Source organism: Danio aesculapii, chromosome 17, assembly GCF_903798145.1.
Source record: "Danio aesculapii chromosome 17, fDanAes4.1, whole genome shotgun sequence".
NCBI classification, from domain to species: Eukaryota; Metazoa; Chordata; class Actinopteri; order Cypriniformes; family Danionidae; genus Danio; species Danio aesculapii.
Genome location: NC_079451.1, coordinates 10,372,261 through 10,386,596, shown reverse-complemented (window position 1 = coordinate 10,386,596; position 14,336 = coordinate 10,372,261). Strand labels below are relative to the sequence as shown.

The 14,336-nt window shown below is 34.3% G+C and overlaps 1 protein-coding gene across 2 annotated transcripts; it reads right to left on the bottom strand.

The window, feature by feature from the left end:
* Positions 1-1,028: 1,028 nt before the first annotated feature.
* Positions 1,029-13,605, bottom strand: tmed8 (transmembrane p24 trafficking protein 8). 2 transcript variants are annotated; one of them, XM_056477256.1, is made up of 8 exons: positions 13,349-13,605; positions 12,323-12,413; positions 11,989-12,026; positions 11,802-11,910; positions 10,232-10,331; positions 9,965-10,043; positions 7,192-7,482; positions 1,029-4,194 (listed from the first exon to the last, which is right to left on the bottom strand). In XM_056477256.1, exons 4-8 carry the CDS (start codon positions 11,906-11,908, stop codon positions 3,977-3,979), a joined length of 795 nt encoding a protein of 264 aa, XP_056333231.1. In that variant the 5' UTR covers positions 11,909-11,910; positions 11,989-12,026; positions 12,323-12,413; positions 13,349-13,605; the 3' UTR covers positions 1,029-3,976. The 2 variants fall into 2 exon arrangements, with proteins under 2 accessions (XP_056333231.1, XP_056333230.1); XM_056477255.1 differs by lacking the exons at positions 11,989-12,026; positions 12,323-12,413; positions 13,349-13,605 and having other exon boundaries at positions 11,802-11,920.
* Between the last annotated feature and the right edge of the window lie 731 nt (positions 13,606-14,336).

The following is a 14,336-nucleotide window of genomic DNA, read 5'->3' as shown; positions in this document are numbered from 1 at the left end:
CTAAAGATTATCTTGAATTAATATTTTTGATCGTTTCTTGCACAAACTCCAATGATTTTATTACAACTTTTATTACATCCTGCATTCAGTACATTGTTAATCTTTTTATTATAGAGGGTAAGTTTTTTATTCACAAGAGTACATTTTTGGAAAAGACTTTAATTCTGGCTATTTTTTTCAAAACATATTTTAAAAATCAAAATGGTTTCAATGTATAACCTTATATAATGTCCCCTAGGTTTTTATTTTATTTTTTTACTTTAATTTATTAGATTTTTTCTCCCTTTTTAAAATGTATTATGCAGATTGTAACACCATATATGTATTTTTAAGTTATATTTTAAGTTTCTGCAATCTACAGTTGAAGTCAGAATTATTAAACCCCCTGAATTATTAGCCCCCTGTTTATTTTTTTCCCAATATCTGTTTAAGGAAGAGAAGATTTTTTCAACACATTTCTAAACATAATAGTTTTAATAACTCATTTCTAATAACTGATTTATCTTTGCCATGATGACAGTAAATAATATTTTATTAGATATTTTTCAAGACATTTCTATACAGCTAAAAGTTACATTTAATGACTTAACTAGGTTAAGTAGGTTAACTAGGCAATTAGGCAAGTTATTGTATAACGATGGTTTGTTCTGTAGACTATTAAAAATATATATTTAAAATTTTGAAAAGAAAAAAAAATTGAAAGAGGGGCTAATAATTCTGACTTCAATTGTATTGTTAACTTTTTTAAACAACAACAACAACAAACTCTAAGGATTTCATTAAAGGATGTCTTTATTTCAGACTAACAGCGCCCTCTATCAACCACAAGAAGCAATGACACATCTTTTTCTGTCATTACTCAATATATTAACTTTAGTTTAGACACAGGAAATGATGCAATTGAGCGTCTATGACATGCGATTTTGTAATGCTGAGAAAGCACTTATTATAGATACCAACTAAAGGGAGAACAGTGTAGTGATTTTATTAAGATGACAAATACACACTTAAAAGAAAGAAACTGCAAACACTGAATTAATCGACGTTTATTGTGAACAAACAAAAAAAAATCTAACGACAAGAATGACAAACACACATTTTATTCATATCATACAAGTAAAGAAACGCAGAAGGACGAGCAGAAAAGCACATTGGCAGAATAAAGTACCTCAGCAGCACGATGCAACAGTCTTAAGACATGCTAATAATTGAAGGTACACAAAGAAATTGCAGCGTCGTTTGGTAAATCGATATTTTAAAGAAAACTAAATACTATACCTGCTGGCAGCACTTATGTGTGTGTCATATTGCACATGATAGAAGCGAGGAAATCCTTCCAATGAACAAACATGTAAACCTAAGTAGTTTTTGCAAGTCACCTTGGTAAAGAGGCATCGATGTAAATAAAAACCTTTTCGACAGGGCATCTGCATCGCGTCAGTTCAGACCTCAGAGACCAAACTGATGCCAAACAGCCCTTAATAGTGCCAAAATGAGAGCCTTGGACATGGAGATATTGGATCAGTTATGCAACAAATCAGCTTTTGTGGCAGGAAATGGCTTCAGGATGTAAACAAGCAGACTTCGACCGTTTCCGCCAGTAGTATTCCTGGTGACTGGTCAAGGACAGTTCACACACCAATGAAAATTCTGTCATTTATTCATTCTACTGTATACATGTTCCAAACCGGGTTGAGTTTAAAGGGTTAGTTCACACAAAAATGTACAAGTTACAAATTCCTGGGACCTTTGTTTGTCTTTGGAACACAAATAATGATATTTTGGATTAAATCTGAGAGTTCCTTTATACACAGCACGGTTCCAGACTTATAGAAAGTCCATAAAAATACCAAAAAACAACCTCTGATCAGACAATACACCTTCAGTGTTTCAAACAGAACATTATTAAGCTACAAAATACTTTTGTGCGCACATAAAACAAAAATATTTACGTTATTCAACATTTTTTCCCCTCAGTGTCAATTAGGCATGGGCCGGTATAAAATTCTGACGGTATGATAACCTTGAATAAAAATATCACGGTTTCGCGGTGTTGTGATTACTGCTCTAAAATAAATTGTTTTTTTAAATGTCTGGATAAAAACAAAAACTTTTTTCCGTTTTGAACATAGTATATTTTAAACATAGAAACATTTTAAATATTTTGGAACAGTAAACATGTCAGGTTAACTGAATTATTGACTTCTGCTGTCTTCATTTGTTTCAAAACTCCATTTTCTTACAATTTAAAATGGCATCTTTGAATATCTTTTCTGCTGGAGATACTGTTGTCCTAAAAAAAGAAAAAAAAAAAAAAAAAAAAAAAAAACGTAAATAAAAAAATTGTACACATACCTTAGGAATGGTATCGCAGAAAATTTTGACGGTTTTAAAACCTTGATTTTTCCAAACCACGATATACCTTGAAAACGGTTATCGTCCCATGCCTAGTGTCAGTATAGTGTGCACATTCACATGCAGCTCTTGGTTATGCTACTGTTGTATTACCTCACATGCACCTGTGCTTGGTTTCAAACAGAGGAAGTCGTACCCGTTCAACTGGGGTATGCTTCAGTACACGTGCGCAATATACTGACACTGAGGAGAATAAACTCATTCATTCTTTTTGTTTTCGGCTTAGTCCCTTTATTAATCTGGAGTCGCCAGATAAACGGCCAACTTATCACTTATCAATCCATCACTGGGATACATCCATACACACTCGTTCACACACAAACACTATGGACAATTTCAGCTTACCCAATTCACTTATACCACATGTCTTTGGACTGTGGGGGAAATCAGAGCACCCAGAGGAAAATTATGGGAACACGGGGAGAACATACAAACTCCACACAGAAATGCCAACTGACACAGCCGAGGCTCAAACCAGCGTCCTTTTTGCTGTGAGGCGACAGCGCTACCCACTGCGCCACCACGTCACTCAAGATAATAGACTGTTGAATCAATTTTGTTTGAATATCTTTTGTGCGCACAAAAAAGTATTCTTGAAGCTTGATAATATTCTGATTGGACTACTGAAGACACATGAGGATGTTTTTTGGTATTTTTCGGGACTTTGAATGAGTCAGGACTGATGCTATATTATGGAGGGAGCTCTCCATTTTCATCTAAGTTATCTTTATCTTGTATTCAGAAGATAAAGAAAGCTCTCAGGGGTTTGGATCAACATGAAGGTGAGTAATTAATAACAGAATATTCATTTTTGTGTGAACTAACCCTGAACCAAGATATTTTGAAGAATGTTGGGAACCAATAGCTATTCACATTGTGTTTTTATTTGCTTTCTCTGTAGCTCAATGTCTACCAGTTTCCAACATTCTTCAAAATATCTTCTTTTGCATTCAACAAACTCAAACCACAAAAGGGTGAGTAAATTAGAACTGTCCCTTTAACTAGCTGTGGCTTCCAGCGTTTTATGGCAATAGCAGAACTCATGCGCTGTTCAGCGTAAACATTACATAAGACAACAAAAAAGCGGGCACAAAAAATCACACTCATCATTACCTGAATCAACGATCTTTTGTCAAGTCACCTGCCTTGACTTTCTCATTTTCCTTGTTCGCTTTGAATTGTGTGGAACTGAAAAGTGTTTGACCGGTTCGCCACCAATATACTTTCCCTGATTTTTCTGTAGTCCCTGATATACGATGCCACAGCTCCGTTGGGGTGACAGACAATAAGATTATAAAACATATATGGACCTTTTATATGAAATATATCATCTTGCACGTACAGAAAACCTTTTAAAGCCACACAAAACACATTGCACGTACTGTATCATGAGCCTCATGATCCCATTCACGTAAAAAAGCATAATTTATATATATTTATATATTTGTAAAAGTGATTTTTTTGATCTATGACAGGGCTTGGAGATAAAACGAAAAGCACAAATCAACAATAGCAAGAATTATACAGTAATACATACATATGATGAAAAACAGCAACTTCCTCAGGCACTGTAGTAAACCCTGTAGTACAGAGTCTTATTCCTCCACAGCGAGTACGAGTTGTCAAACTTCAGCAGGTATGTTCCCTCTCCGGGGAAATCGTGACTGCCGCCCTGCACCGCTAGATGACTGTCCTGACGGTACACAGGCAGGATCTCGCCCAAGTTTGTGTTGGCAGTTGATTTGGAGCCCTTCTCAACATCTCCAGGAACCACAGGGCCTGTTTGACAAAATAATATGTCCTAATTTTAAATTTGACACCCAGTAGTTGAACTACGTAGTGCACAGCTGGTTCAAAACAAACGCGAGCGCAGATTGCCAGATTCACGACACCGACAACAGTGTGTCTGACTTTTATTTAAAGGGCACATATAGTGAAAAATCTACTTTTCAAGCTGTTTGGACAGACATATGTGCATGTATGGTGTATAGACTGTCATATTGGGGTGATATAAACACACCCAGTCCTTTTTTTTTTCAATTTAGCAACATAAAAACGGTGGACCAATTGGAGCGGTTTTCAGATCGACCGCAACTTTACGTAGGAGTGCGGTCCCCCCACCCACCGAATTGATTGACAGCTGCGCGTATTAACATGTCCGGTATTCACTTGTATAATCATATCAGCAAGACCAGACGTGCGCAAAGCAACCGGGAATAAAAGGTCTGTTCAGTTTGCTAGGTTCATCAATCATCATCAAATGTGATCAAGAGTAAGTTTCACATGTTTAAAATGTTTTAAAACAGAGCATGTGTGTCATGACTTACAGCGATTTAGCTTAGCTTTACTTCATCAGCACAGCCGCGTCTCAGAACAATTATAAAGGAAGACGCTTCAATCCCGGTTTTTGGACGTTAAATCAGGTTTACTTTGTTCATTAACATAACAGATATCCATACAGCAGTGAGGATTAACCTGTATCCTGTCACATATGCGTGCAAACAGAGTGCGAAGCTAAACAGGCGCTCTGTCTCTGTGTGTGTGTGTGTGTGTGTGCGTGAACTTTGTGTGACTCATCGATGCAACTGCACAACAAATACTCATTGGTAAACTCATACTCATTCTTACTGTAGTATTTCTCACAAACGCTGCGTGAGATCAGCTTCCTTTATGTCTGTCTGTTGTCTGACGCAGCCGAGGGAGGAGATAAAGGCACACAGAAAGGCTGGTAGAAACGGTGGGCGGGGAAGGACTAGCCTTATAGGAGCAGTACACCAAAACCGCCACCCAGTACAAAAATTTATAAATAAGACTTTAATAAAAGGTATAATAAAAAAATCTGACGGGTGTTTTGAGCTGAAACTTTACAGACACATTCTGGAGACGCAAAACACTTATATTAAATCTGAAAAAAAGGCTAACCTAGGTGCCCTTTAAGGCATGTTCTAAATAAAAGCAACGGCGCGTGATAGAAGTAAATTTTCCATATTAAAAGGAGCTTTTGTCCTAACCAACACATGAAATTTATATTTTTTATATTTTATATTTCTTGCAGCTGAACAACAGAAAACTGACAATGATCACCTCAAATACACCTCAGTGTGCTTTATTCAGTGTTAAATGCTTAAAATGTGAGCCATACTACTGAAAGCAGCAGCAGATAGTTCACCTCAGATCTTAAAATATACCGTTTAAAATTGAACTTTAGAACTGTGAATCCATGCAAGCAAACAAATATTAAGTGATTCAGCATGTACATTTAATAATGTTAAAAAGGTTTAATGTGCATTTATCAAATTATAAACCTTACCATTTCGTTGGAGTGCAGTAGGTGAACTATCCTGTGCATCTGAATGGCTGTATTTAAATTTCTGTCATGTTTCGTCTGGTGCAAACAGCCAAATTGCTTATCAATGCAAATCTCATCAAATATGTTATTAGGACACGGGGTTACAGTGTAACCTGCTCACCTAATGTTTACGCTAGTAATATATATTTTGCTAATTAATAACCTCATGTGGAACTCTGAATCTGCGTCTCATTTCGGAGGCTGCTACTGTTCACCGAAGGTCACATTTCGCATACTTTGAGAGCCTTCTTGACTGAATGAATGAAATACGCCGTTTTCCACCAAGGCAACCTGGGGTGGTGAAATATAATTGGCTAAACTGGCACGTTACACACATTTTCAAAGCAGAACATCTGGCTTCAGCATTGTTTTTCAGATAAACAAGCATGTTCAATTAGCATGTTTCTTATATATTTGCAAACATATTATGTTATTTCTATGCTTTAAAACTTACATACAGCACATTTAAATGTCTATACATTTAAGAAAATTTGTTTCATTATGTTAAGTCCTTAATTTTAATTAAATGAAAAAATGATTTAAGCGGCAACAAGCTGAAATAAAGACTGTTTAAGTTTTATATACTTTATAATTCATTCATTCATTTTCTTTTTGGCTACCCATCACTGGGAAACATCCACACACACTCATTCACACACATACACTACGGACAATTTAGCTTAACCAATTCACCTGTACCACATGTTTTTGGACTTGTGGGGGAAACCGGAGTACCCAGAGGAAACCCACGCGAACACGGGGAGAACATGCCAAACATGCAAAAACATTCTATAAACAAAATAACTTTTTATTTATTCATTCTTTGGATCTGGAGTGGGAAAACAGCCTAAAGAGCTTCTCAATGAGCTTCTAGAGTCGCCCACTTAACTAACATGTTGATTATAACTGAGGACAACTGTGAGGAAACACTAAACACTCAGTTGATGACTAAAGATAAAGTTTAATCAAACTAAAGTCCTTTGAAATGTGCATTTTTATTTAATGTTTGATGTAATCTCAACCAAAACATAAAGAGGTGTAGCTCCTCCCCCTTTAAAAGAAACAGCCAATAGCATTTTGTTTTATCACTGCTCTGCCAGTGAGAGTGGTTGAGCTCAAGCATATCAAATATGAAGTGTCTTGAAGGGGGCGGGGCATGTCAGATACTACAGAGCATTTGATTGGTCAGAAGATTTGATGAGAAACTGAAGTATGAGATGAAATTAATAAAACCATTGATCCATTTAGGCAGAAGTGACAAACTACAAGCTTTACATGTTTATATTAGTTTTAATATCTCCCAAACGCAAATTAGCTTATAGATATCCTAAAAACTAACAATACTGATACTAATCTAATTTTTATCTTAAAAACTTTTAATTCCACGTGACCTTTAAACACAAAAACAACAAGAATATCTTGCTCACCTTCTAGCTCATCATCTTCATCCTCATCGTCGCTTGATTCACTAATGTGGACAGTAATGGCTCGGCTAGTAACTGGCGACCAGTCGAAGTAAACGCCGAAACCGATGTCGTATCCGTCCGTGGCGAACTCCCAGCACACGCGCTTGGCTTCAGGGACAGTAGGCACACTGACGGTCATAATGTCTCCACGATACACCGTAACCACACTGTCCTTCTCCTGACGCAGCTTAGTCTTCAGATCTTTTAGAGCCACTGAGGTCCACGTGGATGCAGGCTTCATCGGAGGAAGAGCTGCGAAGAGAGATACCATCATCTGATTAATAATCTTGCTTTTAACAGCAGAGAATTTATTAAAACTGTGCTGAAATCATATAAACAAAAATGACATATTATGCAATCTTTTGACTTTATTTTTCATTACAATCAGGCCTATTTTTTCCTCAGAATTCTTGATTATGCTTGATTACTTATTAACTTGATCCTAATTAAATACATAAAATTTGTGAAGCCCAGATAAAATAAATAAGAATCGCTTTGCTTTATAATATTTCAGCGCATCGTAATGAGTTATGGATATTAATATTGTTTAGCCTGTATTTTTTTTTTTTTTTTACTCTCAAGTGTCAGTAGCCATGTCAGTAGTAATTTTGAATAATTCATGAGCACTGTTTAAGCTGAAAACCTTCTTTAAATGTACTACTTAAGAGAAGTAAATTCACAGCAAATGTAATTGTTCGTGTTATTATTTTTTAGTTAAATGTTCCTTTAAATAACTTTATAATGAATAAAACCTACGAAAAATATTTATTTTAATGGCTTGGTACTTGTGTACCATTTATTTAGTTAATTATTAATTAAATTCTCATTATGAATTCGTCTTCTTATTATTATTATTATATATAAGATTTATTATAATAATACAACTATAATAATACAATTATTATTTATTACTACTATTGTAATAAATAAACAACTACTATTATTAATAGTATTATTATCTGACTTATTTATTTTAATAAGAGCACCGTTTTAGCTAAAAACTTGCTTTAATGTTCTACTTAAGAGGTGAGTGCAAAATGGTATTATTTTTGGCTAACTGCTCCTATAAACAAACTAATAATATAAAAGCCTACATACAAAACAAATAATATAAAATAAAAAGAATAAATTATATATTAATTACATATATTATTATTATATATTACTATTATTATTATTATTATTATTATTATTATTATTATTATATATCATTTTTTAATTATTAATTTGGTTTATCATTAATTTCATTCATTCATTAATTTTTCTTTGGCTTAGTCTCTTTATCTATCAAGGGTCGCCACAGCAGAATGAACCGCCAACTTATCCAGCATTTGTTTCATAAAGCGAATGCCCTTCCGGCTACAACCCAGTACTGGGAAACACCCATACACACTCATTCCCTCAACTACACTACAGCCAATTTAGTTTATTCAATTCACCTATAGCGCATGTCTTTGGACTGTGGGGGAAACTGGACAACAGGGGGAGAACATGCAAACTCCACACAGAAATGCCAAGTGGCTCAAACCAGCAACCTTCTTGCTGTGAGACGACAGTGCTAACATCTGAGCCACCGTGTCGCCATCATTAATTTAATTTATTATTATAAATATTATGAATAGTAATAATAATAATATTATCCATTACTATAATAAATTAATGACTAATATTATTAGTATTATTATTATCATTACCTTAACATAAAAATGTTTAATAGGACTTAAATGGTTTATGCATTGTTTAATTGGTTTAAAATTTCTTTATTTTTATTTTCTTTATTTATATTATTTTAAAATCATGATCATAGTAGTAGTAGTAATACTAATATATTATCATTATTTATTATTATAAAATACCATTATTATAAAATGCTATTTGTTGATGAGTTAATGACAAAAAATGTGCACACTGACTTCAATGCAAGTCACTTTTATCAAAATCTTTTCCTGCCAAATGCATAATAATAATAATTATTATTATTAATAATAATAATTGCAAGAAGGTCGCTGGTTCGAGACCCGGCTGGGCCAGTTGCATTTCTGTGTGGAGTCTGCATGTTCTTCCCGTGTTCGTGTGGGTTTCCTTCGGGTGCTCCAGTTACCCCACAGTCCAAAGACATGCGGTATAGGTGAATTGAATAAACTAAATCGGCCGTAGTGTATGTTACTGTACGTTTCAGCTGGAAGGGCATCTGCTGTGTAAAGAATGTGCTGGATAAATTGGCGGTTCATTCTGCTGTGGCAACCCCTGATTAATAAAGGGACTAAGCCGAAGGAAAAAGAATGAATGAATGATGATTATAATTATTATAATTAAACCCAAAACAATTTACACTTACTTTAATGTGTATATTGTATTAGTTTAAGCACTCCCTTGATGATGATGATGATGATGATGATGATGATAATAATAATAATAATAATAATAATTGTGTACTACACAACATGACCTATATATTCTACACTGTATGCTATTTTTATAGAGCATCAAATACAGAACATGACCACCTGCCCTACAGTGAGATGTAAAAATGCCCAAACACAGTTAAAACTCTGAAGACGGCTAAAAACAGCCCATATGGCATAGTCTTTAAGGTTATGAATAGCACATCACAAATAGCACAGACATCTTTCTCTTATTTCCTGACAGCGAGCGTTCTCTGGAGGAAATGATGAAAGATGATGAGAATGTTTCCTGAGCTTGGCTTCAGCTCTATAACAGGGGGTTTGCAAACCTTTTTTCTCCGCAGGGTGTGAAGAGCTGCTCTCCTGTGATTCACCCGCCTCTGCTTTCCCTAGAGAAGAGCTGGGCTCCTGGCGACAACAGCACAGCACATTCATACACATCAACACAAGCTCATTTTTATCTGTGTGTATAGATATATATATATATATATATATATATATATATATATATATATATATATATATATATATATATATATATATATATATATATATATATATATATATATATATATAGGTCTGAACACACTGTTTACCTCTGTAGATTGTGGAGACTCTTGGTTATTGCTGTTATTGTCCATTTTGGTTTGGTTGTCCGGCGGGATCACTGTCTGGGAAAGGTCGGTGCTTTGAAGTCTTCAAAATGAAAGTGGGAAAAACGAGGTTTACGAATCTTTTAATGTTTAATGTGCCATAAAAAGAAAGTCCTAATAGTCTGTTTTACATCTGAAAAGCTGAATAAATAGGCTTTCCGTTTATGTATGGTTTGTTCGTATGGGACAACTTTTGGCTGACATATAACTAATTGAAAATTTGGAATCTGAGGGTTCAATTAAAAAAAGCCTTTATTCATTCATTCACTTCCCTTCGGCTTAGTCCCTTTATCCATCAGGGGTCGCCACAGCGGATTGAACCGCCAACTTATCCAGCATATGTTTTACACAGCGGATACCCTTCCAGCTGCAACCCAGTACTAAAACAAGCCTTTATATTCATTCATTTTCTTTTCGGCTTAGTGCCTTTATTAATCTGGGGTCACCACAGCAGAATGAACCACCAACTTATACAGCATACAGTATGTTTTACGCAGCGGATACCCTTCCAGCTGCAATCCAGTACAAAAAAAGCCTTTATATTCATCTATTCATCAATTTTCTTTTCGGCTTAGCTCCCTTATTAATCTGGGGTCACCCAAGCGGAATGAACCGCCAACTTATACAGAATATGTTTTACGCAGCGGATGACCTTCCAGCTGTGACCCAATACTAAAAAAAAAGCCTTTATAGTTGTCAGAATTTAAGGAACACACCACTTTTTTGGACAAAGGATCATTTTACAGAAGTTAAACAGTTGAGTTTTACCATATTGTAATCCATTCAGCTGGTCTCCTAGGTCTGGCGGAAGCGCTTTTAGCTTAGCATAAATCATTGAATCGGATTAGACCATTAGCATCTTTCTCAAAAATTACCAAAAAGCTTTAATGATTTACCTTTTTAAACCTTGACTCTTCTATAGTTACATTGTGTACGATGGCCAACGGAAAATGAAAAGTTGCTATTCTCGAGGCTGATATGATTAGAAACTATACCGTCATTCTGGTGTAATAATCAAGAAACTTTGCTGTTGTACCACAGCTGTAGCAGGTGTAATGATGTTACACAGCATCTGAAAATAGTCCCAAACTAGGTAAACGTGATACATATCATTACTCTTGCTGTAGCCATGGCAGTAAAGTTTGAAAAAAAACAACATCTTTTTTCAAGATGCTAATGGTCTAATCTGATTCAATGATTTATGCTAAGCTAAACCAGCTCAATAGATTAAAAAACATGTTTAACTCTACGTGACTTGTAAAATTAGCCTACTTAAAAAAACAAAAAGTTATTTGCAATTAATTTTGCTAATCGAAAATTAAGTTCGAAAGTACGAAATCTACGAAAATGTCTTCATAGGGCAAGATTTTAACTTGTTATTAAAAGAATTTTTAGCATAAAACAAAAATATATAATTTTAACTCATACAATGTATTTTGGCTATAGCTATAAACATAAATGTCTAACTTAAAGTCACAAATAAACATTACAAAGCTCAAATAAACGCACAAACCTGTTTAAAGGGTTTGCTTCGCAGTTTTTGGACGTTATCCCGGGGAAAGAAGAGACAGACAGGGATGACAGTCTTGACTGAAGCTCTGATGTCTCTAGTTTCTCCATCTCTAAACACATGAAACATAAAAATCATCACATTCATCATCTAAACAAACACTGCGCGTTCATGAGCTCAAAACTCTTACCTGACTCAAAGGTGTCTTTCGGTGAGCCTCATTAAAAACTGAAACAGAAATAATAAAAAAAAAAAACGCTGAATTCTAACATACTACAAACAATTAATCATAAATATAAACATGCAGCGTTACTGTCATCGACTGACATTTGAAGCACATACATGCAGTATGTATCACAGCAACAGTTTTGACACGTCGAGCAACTAAAGTGTAATTCAGCATCTGATCAGCATCAATCTCAGCAGTGGAAAAACGACGGAGCACAAACCCGTATTTGCATTAAACTCACTGTATGTGTTTCATCAACACGTACAGTATTGTTTTATAATATACATGCACGTACCTGTGGCGAGCGTGTGATGCTGTAGATGCAACAGTGCTGTCTGACAAATAACGTTTAACGCCCAGGAAGTCCGCTACTTTGTAAATACGTACTGTAAGGGAAGAGTGGAGTCTTTTCTGAATGGCTGCCAGTCTCATGTGAATACATAATAAAAGTCCCATGAAAATAAGAGCAGCAAAAGGCAGCATTGGAAATTTTCGTTAGTAAAAAAAGGATGTGAATAATGAATAACCATATATAGAGTTTATTTGAAAAACTATTCTTTTTTTTTCATTTTCACATTTTCTCAGTGTACTGAAGTACAAAAGCATGATTTATATAAATTACTCAAATTTGAGGATTTTTTATAAAGTAAAATGATGGTTATATCTGTTTTGGTAACACACACACATATTATATTATATTGTATATTGATATTATGTAGTACATATAAAACTAACATACATTATCATTATAAAACATATATTTATTTATCAGCTTTTTTTCTCATTTTCATCTTAAAAGGTTAGCATCTGTGAGATTTGATTGAAACAGTTTGAACACTAAAAAGGAGAGAGGCATCTATTATGAAAAAAAATTATATTTTATTAATATATTCTATTTATAATAAAATCATGAAATAGAATGTTTAACAAGCTATAATGTTTGGCAAAAACAAAATGAAGCAGCTTTAAATATAAGAAATGTTCCTTGAGCACTAAATCAGCACATTACAATGATTTCATGCGACACAACATTGCCATCACAAGAATAAAGTGCACTTTAGATTACATTAAAATAATAAAATATTACAATTAAAATAGCGTTAAATAAAAACAATCATGAAAAAAAAACCAATAGTATTTAATTGCATTTTTGATTAAATAAATTCAGCCTTGGTGAGAATAAATGGCAAGGCTATTTGTTGGAAATTTACAAGAAAACTAAACTGACAGAATTTACTTTGTTAGCTTACACATGCTCTTCTCGAGGTGAGCAATTACATCGATGTTAGCTCATTTACAGGAGAAACAAATACATGTTTACCTCGGTAATCTTTAACTAAAATGTACTTCTGTTCTGGAATGGCGTTTCTTTCCTGATGATGTCAGTTTGACAGCTAGAGCAGAATATCTTTACCTCCTGTTTCTTCAACCATTAGTTTGCTGTGAGTGAGAAATGGTGGAGAGGAACTGAAATAAAGCCCAGCCCTCTTTTAACACTGTCAGCTGGAAATATGTCACAATACTGGAATAAACTATGTAGGAAAGTGTGTTTGTATAAGGTTCCAAATGTAAATGTAAGGTTCCACACAATTCATTCAGGCTGTCTCAACACACATGGATTAAATTAACTTAACAAATTTAAGTAGATTGAACATAAAACAATTCAATTGTTCCAAAAGAATCCTTAGAATGTTGTTTTTAAGCTAATTTTGCATAAGTAGTTTAACAAGCAGCAAAATCTTTTTTTTTTTTTGAGTGAGTGAGTGTTGATGCCTCACTCTCAGAAATAAAGGTACAAAACATGTCACTGGACCAGTCCCTTTTCAAAAGGTACCATTCAGGTCCAAAATTGTACCTTTAATGGGTATATATTACTCCCTAAAAAGTACAAATGTGTACCTCATTGTACCTTAAAGGAACTTTAAACTACCACTGTGCACCTGTAAGACACAAAAATGTACCTTTTGAAAAGGTACTGCCTAAGTTTTTGTACATTTATTTCGAAAAGTGCAGATAGTATCCGTAAACTTAAGCATTTTAAATTGATAAAAGGAAAAATACTAGTGTGAACAACACATAACATTTAGTAATACAGCACAGTAACTTTGCTAATGTGATATTATAAAACTATAATTAAATAAAATTTATTAATCTTTCATCCTTTTTTCATTTCATTTTTGTACCAATTTGTACATAGGCACCATTACATTATTTTTTAAATAAGTGAACAGTTAAAGAGACAGTCTCACACAAAAATGAAAATGTACTCATTATCTACTCATCTTCAAGTGGTTCCACACCTTTATGAG